This window comes from Poecilia reticulata, linkage group LG15 (genome assembly GCF_000633615.1).
Source record: "Poecilia reticulata strain Guanapo linkage group LG15, Guppy_female_1.0+MT, whole genome shotgun sequence".
Lineage (NCBI taxonomy): Eukaryota > Metazoa > Chordata > Actinopteri > Cyprinodontiformes > Poeciliidae > Poecilia > Poecilia reticulata.
Genome location: NC_024345.1, coordinates 12,737,974 through 12,763,045, shown reverse-complemented (window position 1 = coordinate 12,763,045; position 25,072 = coordinate 12,737,974). Strand labels below are relative to the sequence as shown.

Here is a 25,072-nt window from a genome sequence, read left to right as displayed (position 1 = left end):
GGTTTTAAATCACTAACACAAACCTGTTCAAACTTAAGAAATTCGTTCTAAAAGGTTTAAACTGTGTTAAACACTCAAAATAATAATTTTTCTCAACAACCTCAAGACACATGCCGCCTGCTGCTTTTGCCCAAAGCAGTGTTGTTTTATACATATTGATTTTAAACACATCGAATTCATGTCCACGTTAATGCTCCGAATGTTTTCTTTTTGATTCTACAATGTCCAAAAGAAAGCAGATCTGTTCAGCAGAAGCTACAAGCATCCCCCCTTTGGACCGTGAAACCATGTTTTGTTGGAAATGCACCGTGTTTACCTTTCATGGACAATCCACCTTCCCCTCCTGATATGTACCAGATTTTTTTATGTTTTATTTTTTTGTTTCTTATCAGCAGCGGTTCGTGTTATCGACAGTAGCCTCACTCTGCTCCCTGCGGTGGTTTAATCTGCATGGTCTGTTCCCGATGTTATGCATGGGTCTCTAAGCTGAGGACCATAACACACTCCTTTGTGCGAGTGTCTGTTGCGGTGGTTTAACAGTGGATTATGTGAGTGGACACGTTTGGACAGGGACAGGTTGGATTGGCTTCTGGTCAGCGGGAAGATGAAAGCGGTCGACATTTAGAGATGGACAATCTGCTTGAAGTTGGGGCTCTGCTTTAACCCAAGAGTGGCTGTCAGAAGAAGATATTTTTGTGTTGTGTGTGTGCTTTGAAAATCTGTTTTCCTTTGGAAAAAAGGATTTCTTTCCCATTGAATGCTCCCACCATTATCTCTAGCAGCCTCAGGAGAAGCCCGACTATAGTCCACTAACAACAGTGAAATATCCATGCAGTTGCTGCAACCAAATCCCCCTTAGGCAAAGGCAAAAAAACATCAAACATCTCCCCCTTCAACTCCCCCAACCTCTGTCCACCATCAAGCTCAACAAACATATTTTGTGTGGTGCAGAAATTTCACAAATCTATCCTGCCAAGCCTCGGGCTTTGCAGTCTCGACACCCGAATACGCTTGAAGACCTTATAGTGCATCACCTCATAAGTACGTGTGTGACATTTTTTTGTCTGAATTTGAACTTTCCAAGCACCTGAATGTCACATCTCCGTCCTGCCAGTCTTGCCGTCTTTCTCTGCCACCTCACATTCTCTACATTATGCGCATGTTGAATGAAAATAGCGGAGTCCCAATTAAGATTTTTCCTCCCTGATAGCAATCTTAGTTATTTTAAGATTACAATATTGACTCCCAGTCTGCTACCACCTTAACACTAATGAAATTTATACAATTTATATACTTACATATTTTCCCAGCCAGCATAGTATTAATATGCTGCTCCAACTCAGAGATAACGAGGTTAGAAATGCTATATTTACGTTATTGCGTTATCCAAAGTGAACATGGCGTTATCACTTGTCTCTTTAGTTTTTATCTGCCTTGACAGCCAGTGTGTTGCCAAGATAGAATTATAATTGGCAACCTATTGCCTTATTATCCGAGTACAACAAGAAACTGTGGGAGTTAATAGCAAACGAATCATTTTGAGGGAATTAAGAATCAACTCATTAATATGCAAATTATTTTTAGGATGAGACCTCTGTTTGGTCTAATTGAAATTCAAAGTGATTAAAGCCTATGACATAACCTGAAGACTCCTTCACCCAATGATCTAGGTAATTTAAAAACCCCAAATGCGGAGAATAAAAAAAGAATAGTGCTACAGTGATCCCCATCAGCCTGTATCTGACCTGAGAAGCATCAGATGAACCTGTCCTAGTTAAGCATTTTGACAGAACAGCAGCACTGCTTGGTTGTCTTGAATAATGCTCACAAGAAGGATCAGCTCTTGGTCTATCGTCTCTAGTCTAAAGTGCCACATAGTTGTTGGTTTTTACTAACTAAAGCTAAATTATTCATAAAAGCTGGGGTATATACATATATATACTTTATGTTTTATAAATTCAAAGTTAAAGGTCAATTAGTCCAACTACATAAAAAGGAAGAAACAATTTCAAAAGGTTCAGGATTACTGATCAGTCACTTGTTGGTAGGTGCGGCTCTTGAGATAATTAAGTTGCTAGTAATAATTTGAGTCTTTAAAGGTCTTTCTTTCCTCCTTATTGCCTCTTTGTTAAAAGAAAATTGTTTTTATGACAAAGGCTTGCATCTTCCAAGCCTTTGTCTCCATCTGGCTTACTTCCTCTGTTAACAGTCAATTGTTCTCTGGCTGTCTGTGTTGAAATCTGCCCAACTCTCTGCAGCCAATTGGATAAGGTGTTGACAACCAAAGATTTACAAGGCAAAACCCCAAAGCGTACTCTCAAGTTTGTACAAAGTGGCTTAAGGACAAAAAAAGGCCACATTTTGGAGTGATCGTCAAAATTACATCCATAGAAAGATGATGCTGAAATGGTGCGTCCAACCAAAGGAGGCTGACGTACTTCACTAAATTACACCAGTTCTGTTTGTAAGTTCCAGTAAACTATTTCAAACGTTTTTGTGAGGATAACCAAAACAGAAAGCAATGAAAACATCCAGTCTGATGTAATGTCAGTGAGAAAAAGAAGATAATCTATCTTTTATGGACTGTAACTGGTCACAGTTGAATATGAAGTGATTCAATGACGTAAGATGCCAGGATCTATACAGAAGAAAACTGACCTTGATGACTCTGGTGCAGCCAGGCATAAAGGCACTGCCGTCACTCTTTAACGGTGAAACGGTAAATAGCTTACGCTCCATCAAGTCCATATGATCCCAGAATGAGTCACACTACATTCAGTCTTTCAGGCATTCTCCCATTCACACACACGTTTTAAGAGAAACTTTGAGCTTTCTGTGGTCCCCTGCATCAATATGTTTCACCATCATCAAAGACCTTGAACTGTCTCAGTGGTCTCAAGTGGAAAAGCTGTCTTTATCCGTCTCTTTGCAGTCGGCTTGAGTGTGAAAAGTCCAGGTCAGGACCTCGAATACCTGTTGCTATCCTCGCTCTCCTCTGGGGTCTGACTGACTGGAGGCGACCGTTTTTCCCCACTTCTTGCATTGTTTCTAGGCAACTCCTCTCTGGCCTTCATTTGTATTATTTGAGCGATGTGTGATTCGAATGAATATCACATATCAATTTTGAATATCAAAATTGCATCACTTCATTGCTTTAATTTGTTCCCCCCCAACAAATAAAATAGTTTTTACCATTTTTGGTTTTTATTACCTTTTCAAAAGGTTCCACCTATTAGTAATTATGCTAATGAAAATAGCATTGGCATTACTTTCTATAAGTGTAGACTTTATTTTTATTCCCACTTTAAACAAAAGATGAGTCAGCCTTGCAGAAAAGTGATATGGGAAAGACTTAAATTGGAAATTCCTTTGCTTTCATGGTTGCAATTTTCTAAAGTATTCACATGTACATGGACTCACTCAGAAATCACCTTCATCCACAATGACCCTGTTCAGAGAGCTGCTTAAATTGTTCTTGTCCAGCCAGATTACGACTCTTGTAAATGCAGCCGCTGGCGAAAATGAGCCATTTGTGTTTTGCGTAGGACAGAAAATCCATTGAAGCGTGCCTCGTACAATGCCATTAGAACATTAAACTTGTGTGAAAAAAACCTCTTGAATGAGCAAATCTGTCTGTCATTGTTGTAAAAGTTATCTCTGTTCTTTATCTGTTCACCTTTTTGCATCATTTTTCTACTGTCCACTGTCAAATCTAATAATCACGCAAGATTAGCTTTATTAAGACCACATCTCTTCTGTTGTCTCACTCTTTTCCTCTTTTTACCTTGAAGGTATCCGTTCCCGACGGTGTTCAGCACCTGCAGCAAGAAGGACCTTGCAGCCAGTCTGGAGAAAGGTGTGGGCATGTGTTTGTACAACATGCCAGAGGTCAAGGTGCTTTACGGCGGACAGCAGTGCGGCAATGGCTACGTGGAGGAGGGAGAGGAGTGCGACTGCGGGGAGCCTGAGGTAAAGTTGACAGCAAACGGCTTCATCTTAACCCGCTCTTCGTCCGTGGTCATGCAGAGAAGCTTTATGTGCAACTCAGTGTGACAACATAAGCATGTTCTGTGGCTGAGAAAAAAATTAATTTGAATTTGAAGTATTCTGTTCTGATTTTGTGTGGTAACCTAATCCTAGAGTAGTGGATTGTGAAAAGAAAGGAAAAAAAATAACCCAGGTTTTCAAATTGTAGATAAAATTTTCATTGCGTGCAAATGATACAATTGTATTTGTACCTCGTCACTCAGTATTTGTGGATTTTTAGCTGCAAGTCATTTGGGGTATGTTCCTGCAACCTTTCCAGAGACCAATATTATTACAATATTTGTCTGCACACCAGCTTAAGCTTAAGTCGGATTTGGTTGGAGAGTGTCTGTGAACGACAATTTGAAGTCTTGCCACAAATTTGCATTTGGATTTCGGTCTGCACTTTGACTGGGGCATTCTGACACGTGAATATGCTTAGATCTGAACCATCGCATTGGAGCTGTGACGGTATTTCTAGGGTTATTGTCCTGCTAAGAAGTAGACTTCTGCTCTGATCTTAAGCCTTTTTTCAGCCTCTGACAGGTTTTCCTCTAGGATTGTCCTGTTTTAAGGTCCATCAGTCTTCCTATAATCTCTGACCACCTTCTCTGTCCCGGCTGAAGAAATGCTTTCCTTCTGTCCCATAGAACTATGCAACTATTATTGTTGTTCTTCCTTAAAAAAACATACTTTTCCTTCCTCTTCACAATTATGAACCAATTTGTTGGTCTATCAAATAAATCCCATTGAAATTCAAAAAGGTTTGTGGCTGTCATGTGACAAAATGTGAAAAGTTCAATGGTTATGAATGAGTTTGCAGTTACATGCGGCTGTCCTTGTCTATAGCTTTGCCTAAACTTTAATCTGGGAAAAAAAAAAATACAGTGGTTCTGGTTCAGCAAGGAATCAACTTGAAGCACTGAAAATCCCCTCTACCGAACATAACAGCCTCAAACTCAAAACTCCCACCGTCTGTGGACAATGTTTTTGTAATTTTAAAGCACTAAATCATAATGAAGCCAAGAATATTCTACCACAAAAAAATAAAAAAACGGGAAACCCCACTGAGGTAGTGTTTTATTTTGTTTACATCTTGTTTTTCTTTGACCAGGTGCCATGGTGAATTCATATGTTTGGAGGCTCATTAATCAAACCGCTGCCCCGACTGTGTGACAAAGCAAGCAAACAAGTGGAATGCAGTCGTAGCTTAAACCAGCTTTCTTTGGCTTTGCCTTCCAAACTCTGCAGCACATATCCATTCCCGCTGCCTTCCCGCTTGTGCACACCGCGGGACACCTCGGAATGTGACCGGAGAATCACATGGAATCAAAATTACTCCTGTCCAGCCACTAGATTAGGATTTATCACATACCCTAAATAAAAAATATATATATAGAAAAACCTGCGATCAATGCAACTTTTAAACCCTAATATAATCGAATCACACTCAGTGGAAATATTCTTATTTGTTACTGATTATTTTGTTATTCTGAAAATAATCGTGGTCTTTTATATTTAATTTGTATTCGTTTACATATAAATTAGAATGAGTGGATGAACAGACTAGGAGACGAGTTTGCTCTTTGCGTGCTGCAGATCTGACACTAATTAACATTTAGCAGTTGTAGCTACAGCCTTTCAGAAAATATAAAGAGTTGATTAAATATGAATCTGATAGATTTAAATAGCAGTTAGAAGCTAATGAATTTTAATACTTATCTTCCCCGCATCGCGTACTCTTGAGAGACCAGCATCGGTCTGTCACGCTGAAAGAGCACGGAGCTGAAATATAAAACTTGAAAGCCAACATGTAGATTTCCTGACGTTAACAAGATGCGATCGGTTCCTCTGGAGAGACGTGTCACTCTGTTGATTCTTTTAAAACTACAAAGCTGCGCGGTCTTTTCGCTGGAGTCGAGGGCTGTTTGTTTATTTCCTCTCAAATGAAATTAGATTTTGCAATTTGGCTAAACTGAGCAGGATCCATGATTGTTTATGTGCGCAGAGCAAGGAAACTCCATTGTTTGGAAATCAGTAGGTGGTATTTTGTTGGAGTCGTTCTGTTTGACCACCAGCGAACCAGCATGCAGCTTAGACTTTCTGACCATACCTCAAAATGACCTCCCCGGTGTCCCCACAAAGCTTGTTTGATCTGGCAACCCACGGAGACCTGGAGATAAACAAGAAATCGAAAAAGGGAGACAAAGAGTAAACAGTCAGACTCATTAAACGGCATTGACAAATCATATGCCTCCATACGGAAGTTGCAGAGAACCTCAGTAAGACTAGCGGATGAACTCCTCAACTCTTTTTTTTTTTTTTTTTCCTTTTTCCTGTTATCTCTACAGACTCTTCACAGAGGTCGTAATTAACAACATTTGTTTTCTCTCTAAGCCTTCTTTTTCATCACTAGATAAGCTGAAAGTCTTTGAGAACTGCCAAATCTAAAACACACTAAGATCTGAAGGTCAGGGTGGGAATCTGTGGACAGGAAGTGCTTTCCGATGACCCGGAGCGCTCCATCTGACAGGGACTGGCTAACCTCAGACCTGTGATCAGGACCACATGCTGTCAGCTGTTTTTTTTTGTTTTTTTATCTGCACTCCAGGAATGCATGAACCCCTGCTGCAACGCCACCACATGCACCCTCAAAGGAGATGCTGTGTGCGCCCACGGGCAATGCTGTGAAGACTGCAAGGTAACGCGTTTTAGGTCTCCCTCCACATTGGACCTTGTTTAACTTTTATTTCGACTAAAAAAAATGTTTAAAAAAATCCTTTGGATGGAAGGAAATTCTGAAAAGATGCATTTTGAAAGATTCTGTAATTGACTTAATGGTCTTGAAAAGGTTTTTCACACACTCATAGTACTATAAATAAATTCAGTCATGCTATACACACATTCACATACTGAATATAAAATATGACGCCTCATTGAACATTCAGTTCCTTGTAATGAAATGTTTACAGATTATTATTACATGTATGAGTTTATCAATTTAAACTACATTTTATCTCTGAGATGGAGGAACTTCATCCTTCACTGCCATGTGAAGGATGAAGTTATAATTCATCCCACAGATGCGATATTACTTAGCAAAACACATCATGCTTGTTTTCAGTCTCTGAACTGCGTTCAACCTTTCATATTTAAATTAATCAGGTCAGTCATGAGAGATATTTTTTGGCATAAGCAAAGGCCTTTTCTTAAACCGGTTTATTCAGAAATGTGAGAAATAAAAACTTTATGTAACTTTATCTAGAAAAATATATTGAGATGGGGTATTTTTCATACCAATACTCATTTTAATCATTTACAAATAAAAGACAGTAAAGGATCTGTCAAATTTATTTTTCAACAAACTGCAAACTTTTCCTTTGTAACATTTTAGTCCAACGTGAAACAGCTGTCTGACATCTGAAGATAATAAAAACTTAAACACTCACTGAGATGCTTTCACTCGTACCAAATATCATCCAAGTGAAGAGACAGATCAGGGTCAGCAGGGTTTGGGTACGTGGAAGTGGTTTACTGGACTGTGCATGTCTGCAGCTCAAACTGGCCGGCACCATGTGCCGCGAGTCCAGCAACTCGTGCGACCTGCCCGAGTTCTGCACCGGATCCAGTCCGCACTGCCCGGCCAACGTCTACCTGCATGACGGACACGCTTGCCACAACGTGGACGGCTACTGCTACAACGGCATCTGCCAGACTCACGAGCAGCAGTGCATCACTCTGTGGGGACCAGGTGGAGCAAGCGCCGCTAAAAGAAGCGCGTCTGTGTTCAAACCGAGTAATTCCTCATCAAAATATGGCGGCTGTTTTTGTTTTTTTTTTTTGCAGGAGCTAAACCTGCTCCCGGGATTTGCTTCGAGAGAGTCAACTCTGCCGGGGATCCTTACGGGAACTGTGGGAAGGACTCCAGAGGCTCCTTCGCCAAATGTGACGCAAGGTAAGGATTCTGTTGCCTCGATGAGGAAGTGAAGGTAGAGAGAAATTGCTATGCGAAGCACAACGAAATCCGCTTTAAGTTGCATCATTTGCCATTATCCATTTGCTGCGAAGGACGTGTGGTGTTCAAACATTGGGAAAAATTGCAATCTGTGAAAGATAGCACTAAATGACTCCTTAAGAAGTTATTTATGAATAATTTAATGCTGGATTGTCATCTAATTGTTATAAGACTATTCTGCCGTCGGGGGAATTCTGTAATCAAACCTTGTTAATTGATGTAATTGCGTTAACGACGCCCAGTCGTCCTAAGCAGCGGGCTTTCATCCGTCCTCGCAGTCACTTCGGTTTGTCTGTGACTTGACAGACAAACAGTTCCTTACCGCATATTTCTTTGAATTTCTGCAGGGATGCAAAGTGTGGTAAAATTCAGTGCCAAGGCGGAGCAAACCGGCCAGTGATTGGCACAAACGCTGTCTCCATAGAAACCAATATCCCGCTACAGGAAGGAGGACGCATTCTGTGTCGGGGCACACACGTGTACCTGGGGGATGACATGCCAGACCCCGGGCTTGTTCTAGCGGGGACAAAGTGTGGAGACAACATGGTGAGCGACACATATATCAAAAAATAATAATAATAATAAAAAAAGTTTAGATTTGCGCATCTCTGTCACAGTACTGTGTTTCTGCCGTTTGCTTTAGTGGCGAAGAAAGAAAGTTACATTTTCCTGATTATATTGTTCGCTATGTTGTCGTGACTCCATATCAAACAGTAAACCTTTTTAAGCATGGCCTTCAATTTTTAGCAAACAGTCTTGAATGAATAAACAGCCTTTTTAGTGATCAGAGTAAAATCTCAATTAATTAACTTGTAATCGTTTTGTGTCTTTTGACGTCTGTCTCGTTTATTCAAACAAGAAGCCTCATTAATTGCCGCTAAGTCTTTTATTTCTGTGTAGACAAGGAAACGTCCGATCGGTGGATCTCTTATTTGGTTCTCAGAACTCCCATTATCTGCAGTGGAGTGTTTGTAGCGCTGAATCGCTGTCATAAAAGAGGAATATGTGTACTTCTCTAGTATCAATTCAGGCACTGAGGAGGTTCGAGAACAGAGAAGAGCATCTAATAAAGTTAACTCCTGAGTGGATTCGGTGATTTATTTGTACACTTTGTGCTTCTGCCTGAGCCAGCTCTACGGTGGGATCAGTTATTTTATTAGCTGTGCCTCCCAACCTCTTCTCCAGAGCCAAGGGCCCTGGAACGAAACTATTTACCTCTTAATTAGCTCTACAAAAGTACTTGCTTGTTTTCTCCCTTAGAGTGCAAATGACATGCAGATCAACCCATCCCCTCCTGCCCACCACGGCTTGGAGTCTAGCTTGTGAAAAAAAAAAGGATTTTCTAATCTTGAATAGACATTTAAGAGCCGGAGTATGAAAATGATTAGTTTGTAAGAAAAGGTTTCTCAGATGTCGAGTTGATGCAGTAATATTCCACAAGCTGTCCCGTTCAGGCGCTAAAACGTCAGAAACTGAACAGTAATTCTAAAATTCTTTAGTGATTTTAAAAGTGTAATTATAATCATTGAAGAACCGAGTGTCAAGAGCTTCATGGTCAGTTTCATTCAAACCAGCGCTCTCATAGCTGGTGTTTAGCTGCTTTTGTCCTCTTCATGCAGGAAATGGTCATCAAGCGGACCGACTCGTCTCCTGGTTACTGACTCCCGAGTCATGAATTTGCACGACCCCATTATCTAGAAATTTTAATGGTTTGGAGGTGTGTGTTTGACATCCTTGTTCTTTCAGAAAGGTTTTTGTGCTTTTTTTTTTTAATCAATCAGAGCATTAGGCTGACAGTACACATCCTGCTGTTCTGTGGTAATTTGGGGAAAATAGGAGCTGAACGCTGCTCACTGCTTAATGCAGTCATTTTTCACTGGAATGTTTCTTTGTTCTTAAAAATTTGCAACATTTTTGCAGCACATTCTTTCGTTTGTGACATACTACTACAGTTTAATCACTTCAGGTTACCTCTGATATAACCTTTGGTGAAAATTCTTTTATGGACCATATTGTCAGTCTATGAAATTGTAACATTAATTGAAATTCCTCTTTTATTTAATCCATGGAAAGCATCTGTACCCCTTTAGACATTATTTACAACATTACAGATATTAATTTCAGAACTTTACCAGACAAAGTACTAGATCACAATGATGAGAAAGTAAAGGGATACATAATCGCAATCAGTCGCAATCCAGAGACTGATTTATTTTTTTGTCCATTCTTCACTGTAAAATTCCTCCGCATCTATTAAGTCGGATGGAGGACATCAGTGCACATTAGTTTGTTACCATTGCCACAGATTCTGAATTGCCTTTCGGTTAAGACCTTGACTGAGCCATTCTGACACATGAACAAGCTTTGATCTAAAACACACTGTTGTAGCTCAGCCTTTATCTTCACGATTACCGTCCTGCTGTAAGGTGAACCTCCCCCCGCGGTCAAAAGACAAATTGCAGCATCTAACAAGTTTTCTTCAAGGAATATCTGATATTTCGCTCCTTTCATCTTCTGCTCTGTCTTTGCTGACCAGCTTTCCCGTAGCCGCTGAAGAGAAGCAGCTCGTAACATGCTTCACCTTGTGTTCATTTCCCTCCACATACTTTTGCTCTTTTCGGTGCAAATCAGAAAGTTACAGTTTGGTCTCGTCCGAGCAGAACAACCTTAGTTTGTTCGGTCTCCCACGCGGCGTGTGGGAAAGTCCACAAAGGACCTCCTTGGCTTTCTATATAAAAAAAATACCTATATTCATGTCACTCTTTCATAGAGCTAAGGATTATAGACAAAACATGCTACAGTGCCTGGCTTGTCAGTTTACTGGATGGTGCTGTAGGTTTTCATCTTTTTTTCATTTAAGCAATGACCCATTTGATCTTCAAACCTTAGGAAATAGTTCTCTGAGTCTGTTTTAAATTTCTTCACAAATTGTTAGTTAGTCGTTTAGCTAGGATTAAATTATTGCACCCGGGTGGACACGATTTATAAATTATGTGACTTTTAAGGGTAGTTGGTTGTGTTTTGAATTTTTTATTTATTTATTTATTTACTTTAGTTTTTTTTTTTTCATTTTTATTTTGGGGTATCAGAGTAAGGAATTCTGAGTACAAATGCTCACTTTATTTTCATTTAAAGATTTCCGTGTATTCCCTGATTCCATTGCTTCAGTGTGTCAAAACTTGAATTTAAAACATTTTGATGAATTCACTCATAGTTAAGCAAATACAAATCAACAGGAACATGTTTGTGCTATCTCTGCAAAAATAAATAACCATGTTTTGCTACTTTATAGCACAGCTGTCCTCACCCAGAACATGCATGCATTTCTCCTTCACTGAGGTTTGCAGTCTAGCTCCTCTGCAGATGTCTAACGATGCTTTTCTCTTCATAGGTGTGCTTGAACCGGCAGTGTCAGAATGTCAGCGTCTTTGGCGTGCTCGAGTGCTCCGGGAAATGCAGCGGACGAGGGGTGAGTGCAAAGTACCTTTTAGCGCAGCGCTCAGTGTTAAATTATGTAATATAGCAAAGCCCGAAGGGGGGTGGGGGGGCTGTGTATTTATCTGTTCATTCACATTTACTAAAGAGCCGCACAATCAGGTGAGCTCCCTCTCTACGCTGTAATTGTAAATAATAAAAGAGTAGCTGTGCATTTGCAATGCAGCCCGCTCAATCAGTCTTCATTGTTCCACCGCAATACTTTAATGTTAACTTCAAGTGTTTTCTGCCTTTTTTTTTTCTTTTAACTGCACAAGAAAGGAAATGGGAACAGTAAATCAGCCGCACTATATCTCTCCCTCCTCCGAAACGATCACCTTTATTCCTCTCGGCGTCTCTTCTCAATAATTCAACAAAGGACACTTTCATGTTTTATGTACTCTGTTGTTTAGTGCTGTAATTGCAGCATTCGCTACAGAACAGACGAGCGGTCTGTTCTGACCGCTCGTCTTTACCGTCCATTAAGTCGAGGGGGCCAGTGAGAAATCAAAAACTTTCGTCTTGGTCATCCCCTTGTGTCGTTTATTAAACCTTTCTGCAATGTAAAAGCCAATCGATAAGAAACTCTTGCTCTCCGCAAAAAGATAAATAGAATTCCCTTTGCAAGAATATTTAGAGCAATAAAGTGGTCTCATGTATCTTTCCTCTAGCGGGAATAAATGCAAGAAAAGAAATAAATTGACAATGTGGTGTGGCGTATGACGGGAAAGGAGGGATTATCAGCATTACTTTCCTTTCCTTTTCTTGGAAGAGATTTGATAAACTTTAATGAAACCAATTTGATTTCGTTAAAGTATATTTAAACACCGTTTCAATCTACAACAAATGTTATTTCATTTTTATTACAATGTAACCTGCTCTTATGTGCTTAAATCCTGTGCTCCTGAGTGAGTCTCATCTTCAATTTTTTTTAGGACGTAAAATACTTTAGATACTAAAAATCACTTTATTTACATAAAGACTAAATTACGTTAAATGTCTTCGGAATACGTGGCTGTTTTAGCAAAAACGATTTTCTCTCCAACAAACTAAATTTGATTCGGTGCTCGCTCATGTCAGCTACATTTCTCTTCTAGCAAACGTACAATGAAATCCCCTCCAAGTGCCTCTTAACCCCATCACCTAGTGGATATGGTGCTATATGCCGGAGGCAAGGGAGACACTCAGGCTGTGCATCTGTGCTAAATGTAAATACTCCACTCCACATCTGCTTTGCTGCCTTCTCCTCTGTTCTCCCTCGTACTGACAGCTGCATTTTAATGCCTCTCTGGAGAACCCACTTGGATAAAATACTTTGACCAGAAACCAGAGGCAAGAGCTGGATGGGCTCTTACACACTTTTAACAGAGTCTTGCAAAAAAAAGTACTCAATTTGTATTCCTGGAATGTTTTCACATTTTGTTACCCTACAACCAAAAAGCTTTCAATAATTGGATTTTGAGATAGAACAACAAAAAAGTAGGTCATACCCATGATGTTCAAGAAAAATACCTAGTTTTGATGTTTCGTTTATTTATCTATTTATTTATTTATTTTTGCAGATAAAAAGTGCATGCCACCTCATTTACATTTGTTTCTGCTTCAACACACCCCAAATGGCTGAAGTCCCTCCTCAGTGTGCAGTCAAGTGCTACTAAGTCCTGTTAATTATTCACTTGAGGTGTGTTGAAGCAGACACGCCAACTCTTCAAGGACTTTGAGTTTAGGACCTCGGATGGAAACCGTTCTGTTGTGGTTCTGTAGTTTTACAGGCGCTGCTTTCCGCTCCGACTTTTTTTTTTTTTTTTGCAGCGTCTAACAGATTTTCTCCCAGGATTTCCCTCTACTGTTGAAACCAAATACATTTGCATACATTGACTAAAAACAAGCACGTGTTTTCTCGTTATCTAAAGTTAAATCAAGCTAAACGTCTTCAGAATGTTAAGTTAAAATCACCAAAATTATTACTATTTGCTAAATGCCAGAAAAGTTATCGACAACATTTTTTTAGAGTTTTTTTTTAAATTAAGGAGCTTTCATACAGATTAATTACTGTCTCTTTAAACAACGGGAGAAAACCCACATGATGATGTCGTCCTATAGATTAGCTGAAACATCTGAGCTAATTGGATTTCTTGCTTGATATAGAGTCCCCTATTAATCTCCTTCCATTACATACTTTGTTTTGATCTGTCACATAAAGTACCAATAAAACACATTCAAGTTTCAGACCTTAATATGAGGAAATACAAAGACATTCAGCGGGGTATTAGAGCTTTTGGGATTGCAACGGTTACGAGATGTGTTGATTTTCTGCTCATCTCTGGAGGCAAACAAATTGCGTAAGTGTAATGCATAGCATAATAAACATCCATCACTCTTGCAGGTGTGCAACAACAAGAAGAACTGCCATTGTGAAGCGCAGTGGGCTCCTCCGTTGTGCGAGGAACCTGGCTTCGGCGGGAGCATTGACAGCGGGCCAATGAGACTGGCAGGTAGAGTGGGCAATTTAATCTCTGCCTTTGCTTATGTATGCATGATCACAAGAACATTTTCAACAAGATATGACAGACAAAGAGACAGACAGGCAGACAGATAGGTGTACAAAAAGTGTGTTGTAGTTGTGCTCATTATCCAGCTGTAACAGCTGTATTCCCTGTCACTGTTCTGTGCTGTAGATGTGCGTGTGTGTGTATTAATGTGCGTGTTGTCGTATGTGGCATCAGCCGACAGTGTGCTCATTACCGTGGTGGTGCTGGTCACCCTGGTAAGTCTGCTGGTGGCCACAGTGATCGTCTTTCTGAAGAGGAAAACTCTGCTGCGTCTCTTCTTCAGCCACAAAAAGACCACTCTGGAAAAACTCAGGTAATACCTTTCAGACAAAAAAGAAATATAACAACACTATGACATTTTTATTTATAGAGATCTTTAAAGCAAATGCAGCTGTAATTTTGAATGTAAATTTGAAACTTGAATTCAAATTTACATCCAAAAATACTTAATTGATCCCAGAGGGAAATTAAATGAATGGTAATGTAACGGTAAAGTTTGGTCCAAGCCATGCATTTTAAAACACAGTTATCCCTGACACTGACCGTATGTGTGTAAACTTTTGAATTCGAGGAAAGTTACAAAATCATTTCTAATAAAATGTCCTTGCCAAGTTTTCTGGCCAATTTGCAAATAAAAATAATTTTGGCAACTCTAACTAAAGCAAAACAAGAAAAATTTGGTCTGATTTAACTTCAGACAGTGTGGAAAAAAAAAACCGCATGTGTCTTTTTATTCAGTGCATGTAAATATGTGGTTTCAGCTACGTGAGCTAAAAGATGTGCAGCAGCGATTTAAACCAACTTAAGACAGGAGAGCGAAAAAGAATGACTCACGCCAACATTAGGTCCATTACTGTAATCTAAGCAGTACGAGAACAAAAAAAGGAAGATTGGATCAGTGTTTCAAAGAGCTGCCTGGACAGAAGAAATATCCACTTCTTCCATCCGCCTCAAGAGATAAAAGCAGGACTTTTCAAGTGCTCCAATTGTCCAATTTAAAATGACTGTCTAACTTGAAGCCAAAATTGGTAACAGTTGGTCTAAGCTGTCAGATGTAGCAAATCAATAGTGGTTGACTCACAGGGGGACGCTATCATTTCTGTTTTCTTCTCTTTCCAACGTATTAAACTTCTGGACGAGCGAAGAATAAGTAAAAGTAAAGAAGGCGTTAATGTCAAATGGATGATCTTGATTTTTTTTTTTTTCATGTTGCAGATGGTCATTTTTCATAAGCCTTTAACTTAATTTGCATTGCTTACTTAAAATACAATTGTTCCCTATCTAAACAGTACGGTGGCCGACAGGTGCAAATGCGCAGCAACAGAGAAAACATGCAAACAAAAAAAGAGACGCAAACAAATGAAATCCAGCAAACAAGAAGAAATGACGCAATCAAAAAGCAAATCAAATGCAGCAAACAACAAAAGAGACGCAAACAAAAAGCAAATGAACGCAAACAAAAGTCCCTCCTGCTTTGCTTGACCAAAACAGCAGAAGATGCCTCATCAGCACTGCAGGATTTTGGAGCACTTCCGTTTTCAGCACTTTTTGTTTGCATCTTTTCTTTTGTTTGCTGCATCTCATTTGTGGTTGTAGTCTTTTTTGTTTGCGTCTCTTTTTTTGTTTGCGTCTTTTTTTTTTAGCGTCTCTTTTTTGTTTGCTTCATTTGCTTTTTGTTTGCGTCTTTTTTTGTTTGTTTGCTGCATTTGCTTTTTGTTTGCGTCTCTTTTTTTGTTTGCATGTTTTCTCTGTTGTTTGCATGTTTTCTCTGTTGCTGCTGTAAAACAGAGAAGCATTGAATATTACTAAATGAAATAGTTGTTTGGAATATTTTTCTGCAAATAAACAGGGGATCGTCTTCAAGATGTAGCAGATAAAAGATGGTCAGCTTCTTAACATGTTTTCTGTTGTACCACATGTTTCTTTCACTTAAACATTTAAGCATTTATGACTTGCAAATATGGATCTTTTTTGATTGTTTTAATACATTTAATGATGAGAAGCTTGGGGTGTTTTTGGTTATCACATTATTTGCTTATTCTCAAAATGTAGCTTTAAACAAAACTAGCACCAGACTTTATGCAATGTGATGTAACAGTAGCTGCAATAAGATTTTGAAGTTCTCAAAAAAATAATGCTTTTTTGACATTGCATACCAACAGCAGCGTTTAGATCTTAAGGTGGAGCAGGCTGATCGTTTCACTAGGTTCACTGCCTTTTTTATGGCCACTGCACAGCCTGATGTAAAAGGATGGGTGATGAGAAAAGATTTTATCGTACAATGAAAAAGGGAGACCAGAGCAATCAACATTTATCATGATCTGGCTACAACGTTGGCAGGAAATTCATCACACTTAAATCCAGTTACAGATTTCATTCCTTTAAGAATGCATTTTGACACAAAAGTAATCCTGTTCTGTTTGTCATACATATCTATTTCATTAGTTTCTCTTACCAATAAGCAGAAAGTTCAGCATATGTGCCTTACTTAAATCCATATGGGCCAGAATATAAATAGCACAGGCTCACGGTGCCACCCACTGCAGCTGCACAGACACCCAACGTTCACACGGCTGCAGTGCGAATGTTGAACTTAAAGTCAACAGGCAAACAGCAATTTAACTCTATAAGATTAGGATCGTTCCCCCTTATTTATGTCGTAGTATAATCTCACACTAAAAAATGCAAAGAGTTAAACAATTGAGAACCTTTTTATCAACATAATCACCAGGTCCAGCATAAAACAAAAATGTACCTAAGCCATTTTTATATTCATACTTTACTGTTTTAGTCTAAGGCATGTTTATTTGTATGGCACCGTTCACACGCAAGTTAATTCAAAGTGTTTCACCAGAAATTACAGGACAATTACATAAACTACTCAAAATGCATTAATAAAAAAAAAGACAGTAAAATGTCATATCCCAAGAAAGGAAATACATTTTAAAATTGCGTGCTGTAATTCAATAATGGACTGTAGTCAAGCGGTCTGATAGGTATTTTCCTAGAACCTACATAAAAGAACCACAGACAACGTATATGAATTTATGACTAAACTTCTGCAAGCAAAAGGAGAAGACTCTGTCAACTGCTTCTCAGAGCTGTTCACAGAGCGTTCTGCTTCTCTTTGGATACAGCTTGTCTTTTATTCTCAAACTTCAAAGAGGGAGGATAGGCAAGATAGACAGCAGAGGAAAAACAGCAAAGGTCGTAAAACATTTTACCTAAACAAAGCAAAGGTCGTAAAACAATTTAACATCTGGCCCCTGATCTGAGCCCGGTTCAAATCTCGGTCAAACTGTTTCACATGAAGATAACAGGCAGCTGTGACTTCCAGGTCAGTTCACACATACAGTTTAAACAAGAGAACACTTTAACCTGAATATGAACTAAAGTAACAACAAAATGATAAAATCTCTATCAGGTCAAACAGAAATATAAAGTTGCATGTCATCAGCATAGATATTAAAAGACTTGTACTACTCCACAGTCTGATCAGGGGGAATGATTAAGATGTTAAATAAAAGTGTCATCACAATATGAATGTGATTTTTGTTTGGTCGTGTTTAGAATTGTTTGATGACACAAAGTGGTCTTTGTTTGCCAAATGACATCTGTAGCAGTTTACCATCGCCATCCATTTGTCCAGTCTTTAAATCAGGAGGTTATTTTTGGATATTTTATTACTGCATCAACCCCAAGTGCTTTACTCCAGGTGAGACCAGACACGAGTTATATTTGTTCACCCAACCTTGACAAATTAAGAGATGAGGTTATGGTTATCTAAGCATGCAGCAGTGTGTATGTGTATGTGTATGAGCAGATCTTATTAATTGAGTAAGGACACAAAATCATAACATTCAAGTAAGGCAGGTAATCTCCATAAGTCAGAAAATACTAGCAAGAAAAGAGCTACTTGCTGCAGCTTAAGACATTACTCAATATACACAATATTAACCTAATCCGACCCATATCATATCATGAGCTTCTATCGGCAAATGGATTCCCACCTACAGTTTCAGAAAAAAATGGAAAATTTTCAATACATTTTTCCTCACTGTTTTAAAACTCCCGAAGGAGCGATCAGGCTTTTACTAGCTGATACCAACGTCCAGTTTTAAGCAACAAAACATTGAAGAAGACACTTAGTGAAGGTTTCCTGACAGAGATTATGGAAAAAAATAATTATGTTGTTTATGTTGCTTTGGCCAAACAGTGTGCGTGCGTGCGTGCGTGCGTGCGTGCATGCGTGCGTGCGTGCGTGCGTGCGTGCGTGTAACAGGTCACCATGACCCAAAAAGTAGAAAGGAACTAAAAATACCAAACAAGAGAAGTGTTTATCTCACAAGACAGACGTTTTTACCAAGAACAGCACTATAGAAACTGCTGGTCATTGATGCATTTACAAAATAAAAAAAATATCTGATTTTTTTTCCATCCCCTAAGAGTCTATCCAAATTAAAAGATAGTGCAAACATGTGCAATTTGCAAAAATTTTAAAAGGAAAAGAAAATTCAATCAAACACACATTGAACGTAAAACGAAAATTAAGTCAATTTCTTTTCTCCTCCAAGATCTGTGGAGGCAACCAGACCAACCAGCCCCATCAGGACCGAGTCCAGGTACAGACCCACACCACAGCGCAAGCCTCCACCCAAACCTTCCACTGCCAATATTTATAAGGTGAGTCACTTACTCTGTTTATTCGCCTAATTACTGCACACGCCCGTGTGGCTGAGGATATTTTTAACTTTTTGATAACTTTTCCTTGGAGCTCTCCGGTAACTCGCAGCCAAAACTAATTTCTGAGTCTTATTGCATCGGGGCTTGTTGATCAAATAAGATCACGGCGAGATGCAAAATTGATTCAGCCTCACCATATCTCGGGAAGGTGGAGATATTAATTACAGTGTTGTTGTTGACAGGACATGGCCAAACTGTAATTGAGAGATGGCGTCACAGAAATGAGATGTAGGATGTCGAAACTCGTACCCCTTTAATGTTTGTGATTTCTTTTTTCCTGCGAGGGGAGCGCAGCTGATTGATTCAGGCAGTGGAGGAAAATAGGGTTTGATTTGTTTGCTGAAAATGATAAGCGCAGAGGGAGATTACCTATTGTTGTGTTTGTGCCTCAAAATAAAGGAGCGGACATTTATATGCATGAGTGTGCGTTGATCTGATATGAGTTTGTGCTCGCCTCCGTTGGCGACCGCTGAGAATGAAACTTCTATCCAACGTCATAATCAAGTGTAGAAGTTCATCCAGTTGATCTTTTTTTATAGCTCAGCAGAGTGAATCTCTGAAATAGCCTGTCTGTTCTTATTATTGTGACATTTGCAGCCAGCCGCACATGTCAGCCTGCATCACAGCAGCGCTCTTTGACTGCATCTCCACTGCTGCAATTTGTGTTTATGAATTTTTGTCCGGCAGCCAAATCCTTTCTGACCATTTAACATGCTTTTTGGTAAGCTCTGGACTGAAGAAGTGACAGCTGGTCAGGACATTTGGCCAGACTCTGGCTTTTACAAGTCCACAAAGTAATATTCAGGCTTTATGAGATCAGCATTACACACCGAGCTAATGGCTGAAATAGCTCCTTCAGGAGTATCCTCTTGGAAAAAAAAACAAGGTAAACATAAAAACACTGAGCTGGGATCAATTTCTGTGGAAGGGAAAAACAAAGTATGCAGTTAGTGGCAGGAAAAAGGCTCTGTCTGAGGCGGGGTTTTTTCAGGAAAGAAACACTGCCAAATGCGAAAGTCAAAAGTATTTTCTAGATGACGTAAAACAAAGAATACACAGTTGCTATGAGCAACAGCTTGCCAGTGGCTTCCTCCAGTAGTAAAACAGTGCTATACACAGAAGCAGTGAGCTAAAAACACAAAGAATACGGCGTTAATGACAGCAGTAACTCTGTTAATGACTTTGTCCAGGAAATAAACACGGCTAAATGTCCACGGATTAAGCCAGGAATGCTTAATGCGTTCAACTCTTATGCCTCACCCCAAAAACTCTCTTCCACGTTAATCATTGAGTCCACCAGGACATCGGTGTCCTCATGAGGGTTCAAAGTCATATCAGGTAGTTGGTAAGACGTCTAATCTCATGTGTATGTTTTAGCTTAGTCTTACTATCTTTGCTTATGCTGGCACATTTAGCTTTTTTTAATTTAATATCGCTACTTCTCGTTTCTCCTTTTAGCCGTCTTTCCTGAGCGCAGAGCCTCTCCTCCCTCCTCACAACTTCCACTCCCACAGCCTGCGCCGGCTGCCCCTCTACCAGCCGCTGCACATCAGCCAGCCCATGCCTGTGTCTCTGAGTGTGGGCCATCCCGCCCTGCCTCCGCTGCCGACCCACGACCACCGAGCCCTGCCCACCCACTCGTCGGTCTCACCCGCTCCAGTGCCGCCGTTCCTCAGCCTGCCGCGCAAGCAGTCTTTGTACAGAGTGGATCAGGTATGTTTGAGTAACATCAGCGTTGTGAATTAATCGGATCATCTCTTTGGGTTTCTGAGCATCCTCTGAAATGTAACCTTTTGCAGGTCGGTGAAAAGGAATCCGTTTCGTTCTGTTGTCCAGATACTACATCCATCCATCCACCATAAAGTTTAAGTCTTAAAATAGGCCAGAATAAATGTCAACATTGTTAATTTTCCTGTTTAGATTTGATTTTTCAGTAGACGTTTAGTGTTAATGTATATCTCAGATTTTATTCAGCAGCTAAATGAACACCTTCCCTATGAAATCTTAAAATTGAGTAGATCCTAAAATAGTTAGTGGCTAAAGAAGATCAAAGCACAATTTACAACAGATAAAAAATTCACAATCTTTTCAAGCAATAATGTGGGTTTATCCCCCTTGTACACAAAGTTCTTTATAACATACAGCTTAATTATATGACCAAACTTAATATTAACATCATCTAAGGCCAGTAGAAGCTCAACATTTCATCAGACTTCAGCTTTTCATGTCCTAAAATGTAACAAGTACCGGTAGGTTGGAAAGTACTAATTAATCTAAAAAGCTGCTGCTGTTTAAAACATCCATGTAATGTAAAATATATGCAGATTGTACTTAATGACCTAAAACTTGCCACCTGTGTGCGTCCATTTCTAAAAGGCTGCGGTAAAGCTCGCTGCGGTTGGTTTGTGCCCGCCCGCATAGCGACAGCAAAAAAAAAAATAATTTCAATCTGTGTCCCTCTTTGTGCCCCATCTCCTGAATGAAGCTCTGCTTTCTGTTGAGTCGGGTGGTGTTGGAGGCAGAGGAGATAATAAATCCATCTGTCTGCTCAGGTGGTGGATCCAAAATCTTGACCAGGCATTCCTGAACCAACGCTGCAAAAAGAGACACTTTGGATGCCAGGAAAGGGAGGGGGGTTTGGGGTAAGGAAGGAAAGAAAGAAAGAAAGAAAGAAAGAAGATACAAAACTAATTCACTTTTGGCGAAGGAACCGAACAGCGCTGCAGCTGTGAGGCCAGCGAATGAGATTTAGAGCTGCATTAATGCTGTTTATGTTTATGTTTGGCTTCAACCGTTCAGATGACCGGCGTTAACTCATTATTCTTGCCTCACATAAATATTTTATAACTCTACTTGCAAATAATTTCCATTATAAAACATAAGCATAACATCTGGAGGAGGGTGTTTGTGTAATTTAAGTGGGATACCAAGGATAAAATAAAAGGAATAGAAAAATATTACATTTTGTCCAGATGTTAAACAGTTAAACAAATAAATGTTTATTTGTTTAACTGTGATGCTACACGTTTCAGAAATTGTGGGACTAGAGGAAAAGTTATCGTAATTGCGTTACGTCCGTTTTTCTTTTAAACACCGTAAGCGTCCGAGGGAAGCAGCAGTAGGTCTTTACAAGTAATTTATAACAACTTCAATTCTGTCATACACCAAACTTCTCCAGTAGAGATCCAAAGAGTTCTTTCCACAGGGAGATGGTCACTTAACAAGATAGTCTTTCCAAAAATTACATGAGGTTAGCTTTTTATTTTCTAATGAAGGTTGATATCGCAAAATATCAACAGAGTGTCCTAATGGATTTAAAACGAGGAGTTTGGGTCCAATTATCACTTTGGATTTCTCTGTTAGCGTCTTCGCAACATCGACTTTTCCTGTAGACATCTCAGTTGGCTTTATTTCAGTCCACTAAAAGGAAATTAGCCTTTAAATTAGACTCTAAACTCTAATTAGTTTTATATTGTGACCCAATGACAACTGCTCACATGGGGTCACCTTAACTTTGTAGAGTGAAACAGAGCTGGTAGCTCAATATTAAACCTTTTTATTTTATATGTACCCTCATTAAACCAGCCAAGCCAATGTATTTAGTAGTTTTAGTGCAGTTTAGAGAAAAATGCATCAAAAATCTGAATACTGTTAAGACTAAAGAAATGTTAAAAATCTCTCAGCAGTCTCACAAATTATGAAATATTTAAAAATAAAAATAAAAACGTATTACCTGTTTTAACTAGAAAACCCAAATAAAAAAAGTGAAATAATTGATCTTCTCCAGGTTGGTTCAGTTTAGCCCACCCAGGCTTCCACAGACTCATTAGAAAATAAAAGCCTCTTAATCACAACATGATCAATGCAGTCAGACAGCAATGGGGAGGAAAAGAAAACGATTCCAAGTCTGAATCAGCTTTTCCTGTTGTTCACACGCAGTGCTGTATCTCTCTCCATCACTCCCCATGAATTGGGTGAAATACAGCAGAAAATGCTGGCGGCCGCAGCCGAATGTGAGCGCATGCAGGTGTTATGCATTTCCGAGCTGTTGCCACGAAACTCCCATTCGTGACTATTCTCTGGCTAAGCCCAACTGTGCGCAGTTTTATGATTATTATTAAATCAGCACGTCAGACAGATTAAACTGACAAAAAAAAAAGTAGTTTCCATATCCTGTTGAACAATTCTGACCTATAGGTAAGACATTTTTGTCCAGGATTTCAGTAAATCAACAGATTTGCTGAAATAACTAAATAACTCTGCCAAATTTAGTCTCTTAAATTGCATTTTCTTTCTATTTTAATGCCAAAGTGCCTTGAATTATTAATAAACCACTCCCTGAAGTTATTATGTTTTGACACAATATTATGTTGTGTGCTTTAACATAATAAGCTGATTATGTTAAAGCACAATTAAAACAGGTTTTAAATTAATGGATCTTGGAGATGAGCCAAGTTTTTAAACTTTTAGATAAAAAAAATGAATCTTTTTTTTTGTTAATACAAAAAAAATTATTAATTTTCACCACAAAGAATGTTATAAATGTACATTCACTAGATGATAAAATGCGGCCCAGATTTCTAGTAAAGCAGCCTCTAATAGTGCCTTCCTCCCCGATGAATGAGCATGATAATAAATTACTTATTTTGGACTCAACTGACAGGTTTTGTTTGGGGGGATCCTCTCTGCTGTCCCCTGACAGGATGCTGCCCTGGGCAGTGAGCCACATTAACCATCTCAATAATTGCCACTGGGTGCCCATAACGACGTCTCCGTATGAAATTTGTGGGGTGACTGTGCGCCGTAAACATTGACGGCTCCCCAGCTGCCCAAACAATAAAACCCTGTTACCTGCTAATATCTTGAAGCCATTTTTTGTAGCGATTAATCAGATTGAGAGGGAAGAGACGGCATATGTAGGTCACAGGCACATGAGGGATTCTGCTGGTATTTAACAGCAGGCTAACAACGACAAACAGAACATCAATTTTTAAGACCGTATTACAAGCTCCCCCGCTGGTTCTGCCTGAATGTCTTCGAACTGACTGCGCCCCACTGATATCAAGGCATTTACTGGGAAAAGGAAAAAAAAAATTATAAAATCTCTCTTACAGTTTAAAGAAAACTGCTTGGGAGGGAATCTAAAAGACCTGTTTTTTCTATCATGCTTCTTTTTTTCTTTTTTTTTTCTTTTTTTATCAGATGCTGGAAATATAAATTAAAATAAGCTGTATTTTTGTTGAGGAGAAAAAGAAAACGTTGAACAAAATCTCAAACCAAATAGCTGCATTTTCTCTATATTGAAGCCCAGCTACTCAGATGACAATGCAATATCTGATTTTGAATTTACATATACAGAAACATTACCAAGATTTCTCTCAGCGTATGAGGCTTTAAGCAAGCAATGCTGCTACGAGCTCAGGTCTTGAATTAATGCGCTCAGATAGATGTATCTGTTCAGCTACATCACCTACTCAGGGGCCGGGGATACTGTTTGCTGTTTGGTCGAGTTAATATTTCCACAGATTTTTATAATTGGATTACTGGAATACCCCCACTGTTTACCTTTCATCTCCCCACTTGCGCACTTGCTGTGATGTAGATTTAGAGAAAAAAAATATATAAACAAACCTGCTGGGCTGATAATGGAGCTCACTCTGACTGAAACATTACTTTTTATTTTTTAGCCATCTGTGTACCTGAATATGGGAAACTTCTCATTGTTAATGAGTAACTTACAGTATCCAACCCTGAACATACAGTTTTAATCATCCCAATCAAATATATTGATGTTTTTTGTTTAGTTTTTTTTTTTTTTTTTTACCTGTAATAAGAAAAAAATGTGACAAAAAAGAAAAGGGGGCTTACATGTCTAATCAAGAGAATCAGATAGAGGGATATAAAAATTGATCAGCTGCATTCCTGTTTTTGCTTAAACCTACCACAACAAGATTATTGCGTTTCGGTGAACAACCTGAAGAGGAGTAAAGGTCTTTTGCCTCCAGGGAACTTCGATGAATCAGTCACAAGCACCCACCAATAACGTCTGACTCACACACTGTAAAAAGTCCCCTTTCAAAAACAAGAAAAAAAAGTACAAAAATAGGGTATAATTTTCTTAAAATAAGAAAAATTATCTGCCAACAGAACAAGAAAATTTATCTTGTCAAGATTTTCCAAAACAAGAAAAAATATCTAACCAAGATAAACCTACAATATCTTAAAATTAGTGTATTTTTACTTAAAACAAGCCAATTTTACT

At 39.1% G+C, this 25,072-nt stretch overlaps 1 protein-coding gene across 2 annotated transcripts in view; it reads left to right on the top strand.

Moving 5' to 3' along the window:
- Positions 1 to 25,072, top strand: part of adam12b (ADAM metallopeptidase domain 12b) — a 95,474-nt gene that overhangs the window by 64,251 nt on the left and 6,151 nt on the right. The window contains exons 12-21 of one of the 2 annotated variants that reach the window (XM_008429319.2): positions 3,792 to 3,969; positions 6,638 to 6,727; positions 7,582 to 7,777; positions 7,873 to 7,981; positions 8,389 to 8,587; positions 11,433 to 11,510; positions 13,902 to 14,010; positions 14,242 to 14,380; positions 18,642 to 18,750; positions 20,269 to 20,523. In XM_008429319.2, coding sequence (XP_008427541.1) covers positions 3,792 to 3,969; positions 6,638 to 6,727; positions 7,582 to 7,777; positions 7,873 to 7,981; positions 8,389 to 8,587; positions 11,433 to 11,510; positions 13,902 to 14,010; positions 14,242 to 14,380; positions 18,642 to 18,750; positions 20,269 to 20,523 — 1,462 coding nt within the window. Of the gene's footprint in view, positions 1 to 3,791; positions 3,970 to 6,637; positions 6,728 to 7,581; positions 7,778 to 7,872; positions 7,982 to 8,388; positions 8,588 to 11,432; positions 11,511 to 13,901; positions 14,011 to 14,193; positions 14,381 to 18,641; positions 18,751 to 20,268; positions 20,524 to 25,072 lie in introns of both variants that reach the window. The other variant, XM_008429318.2, reaches the window with a different exon arrangement.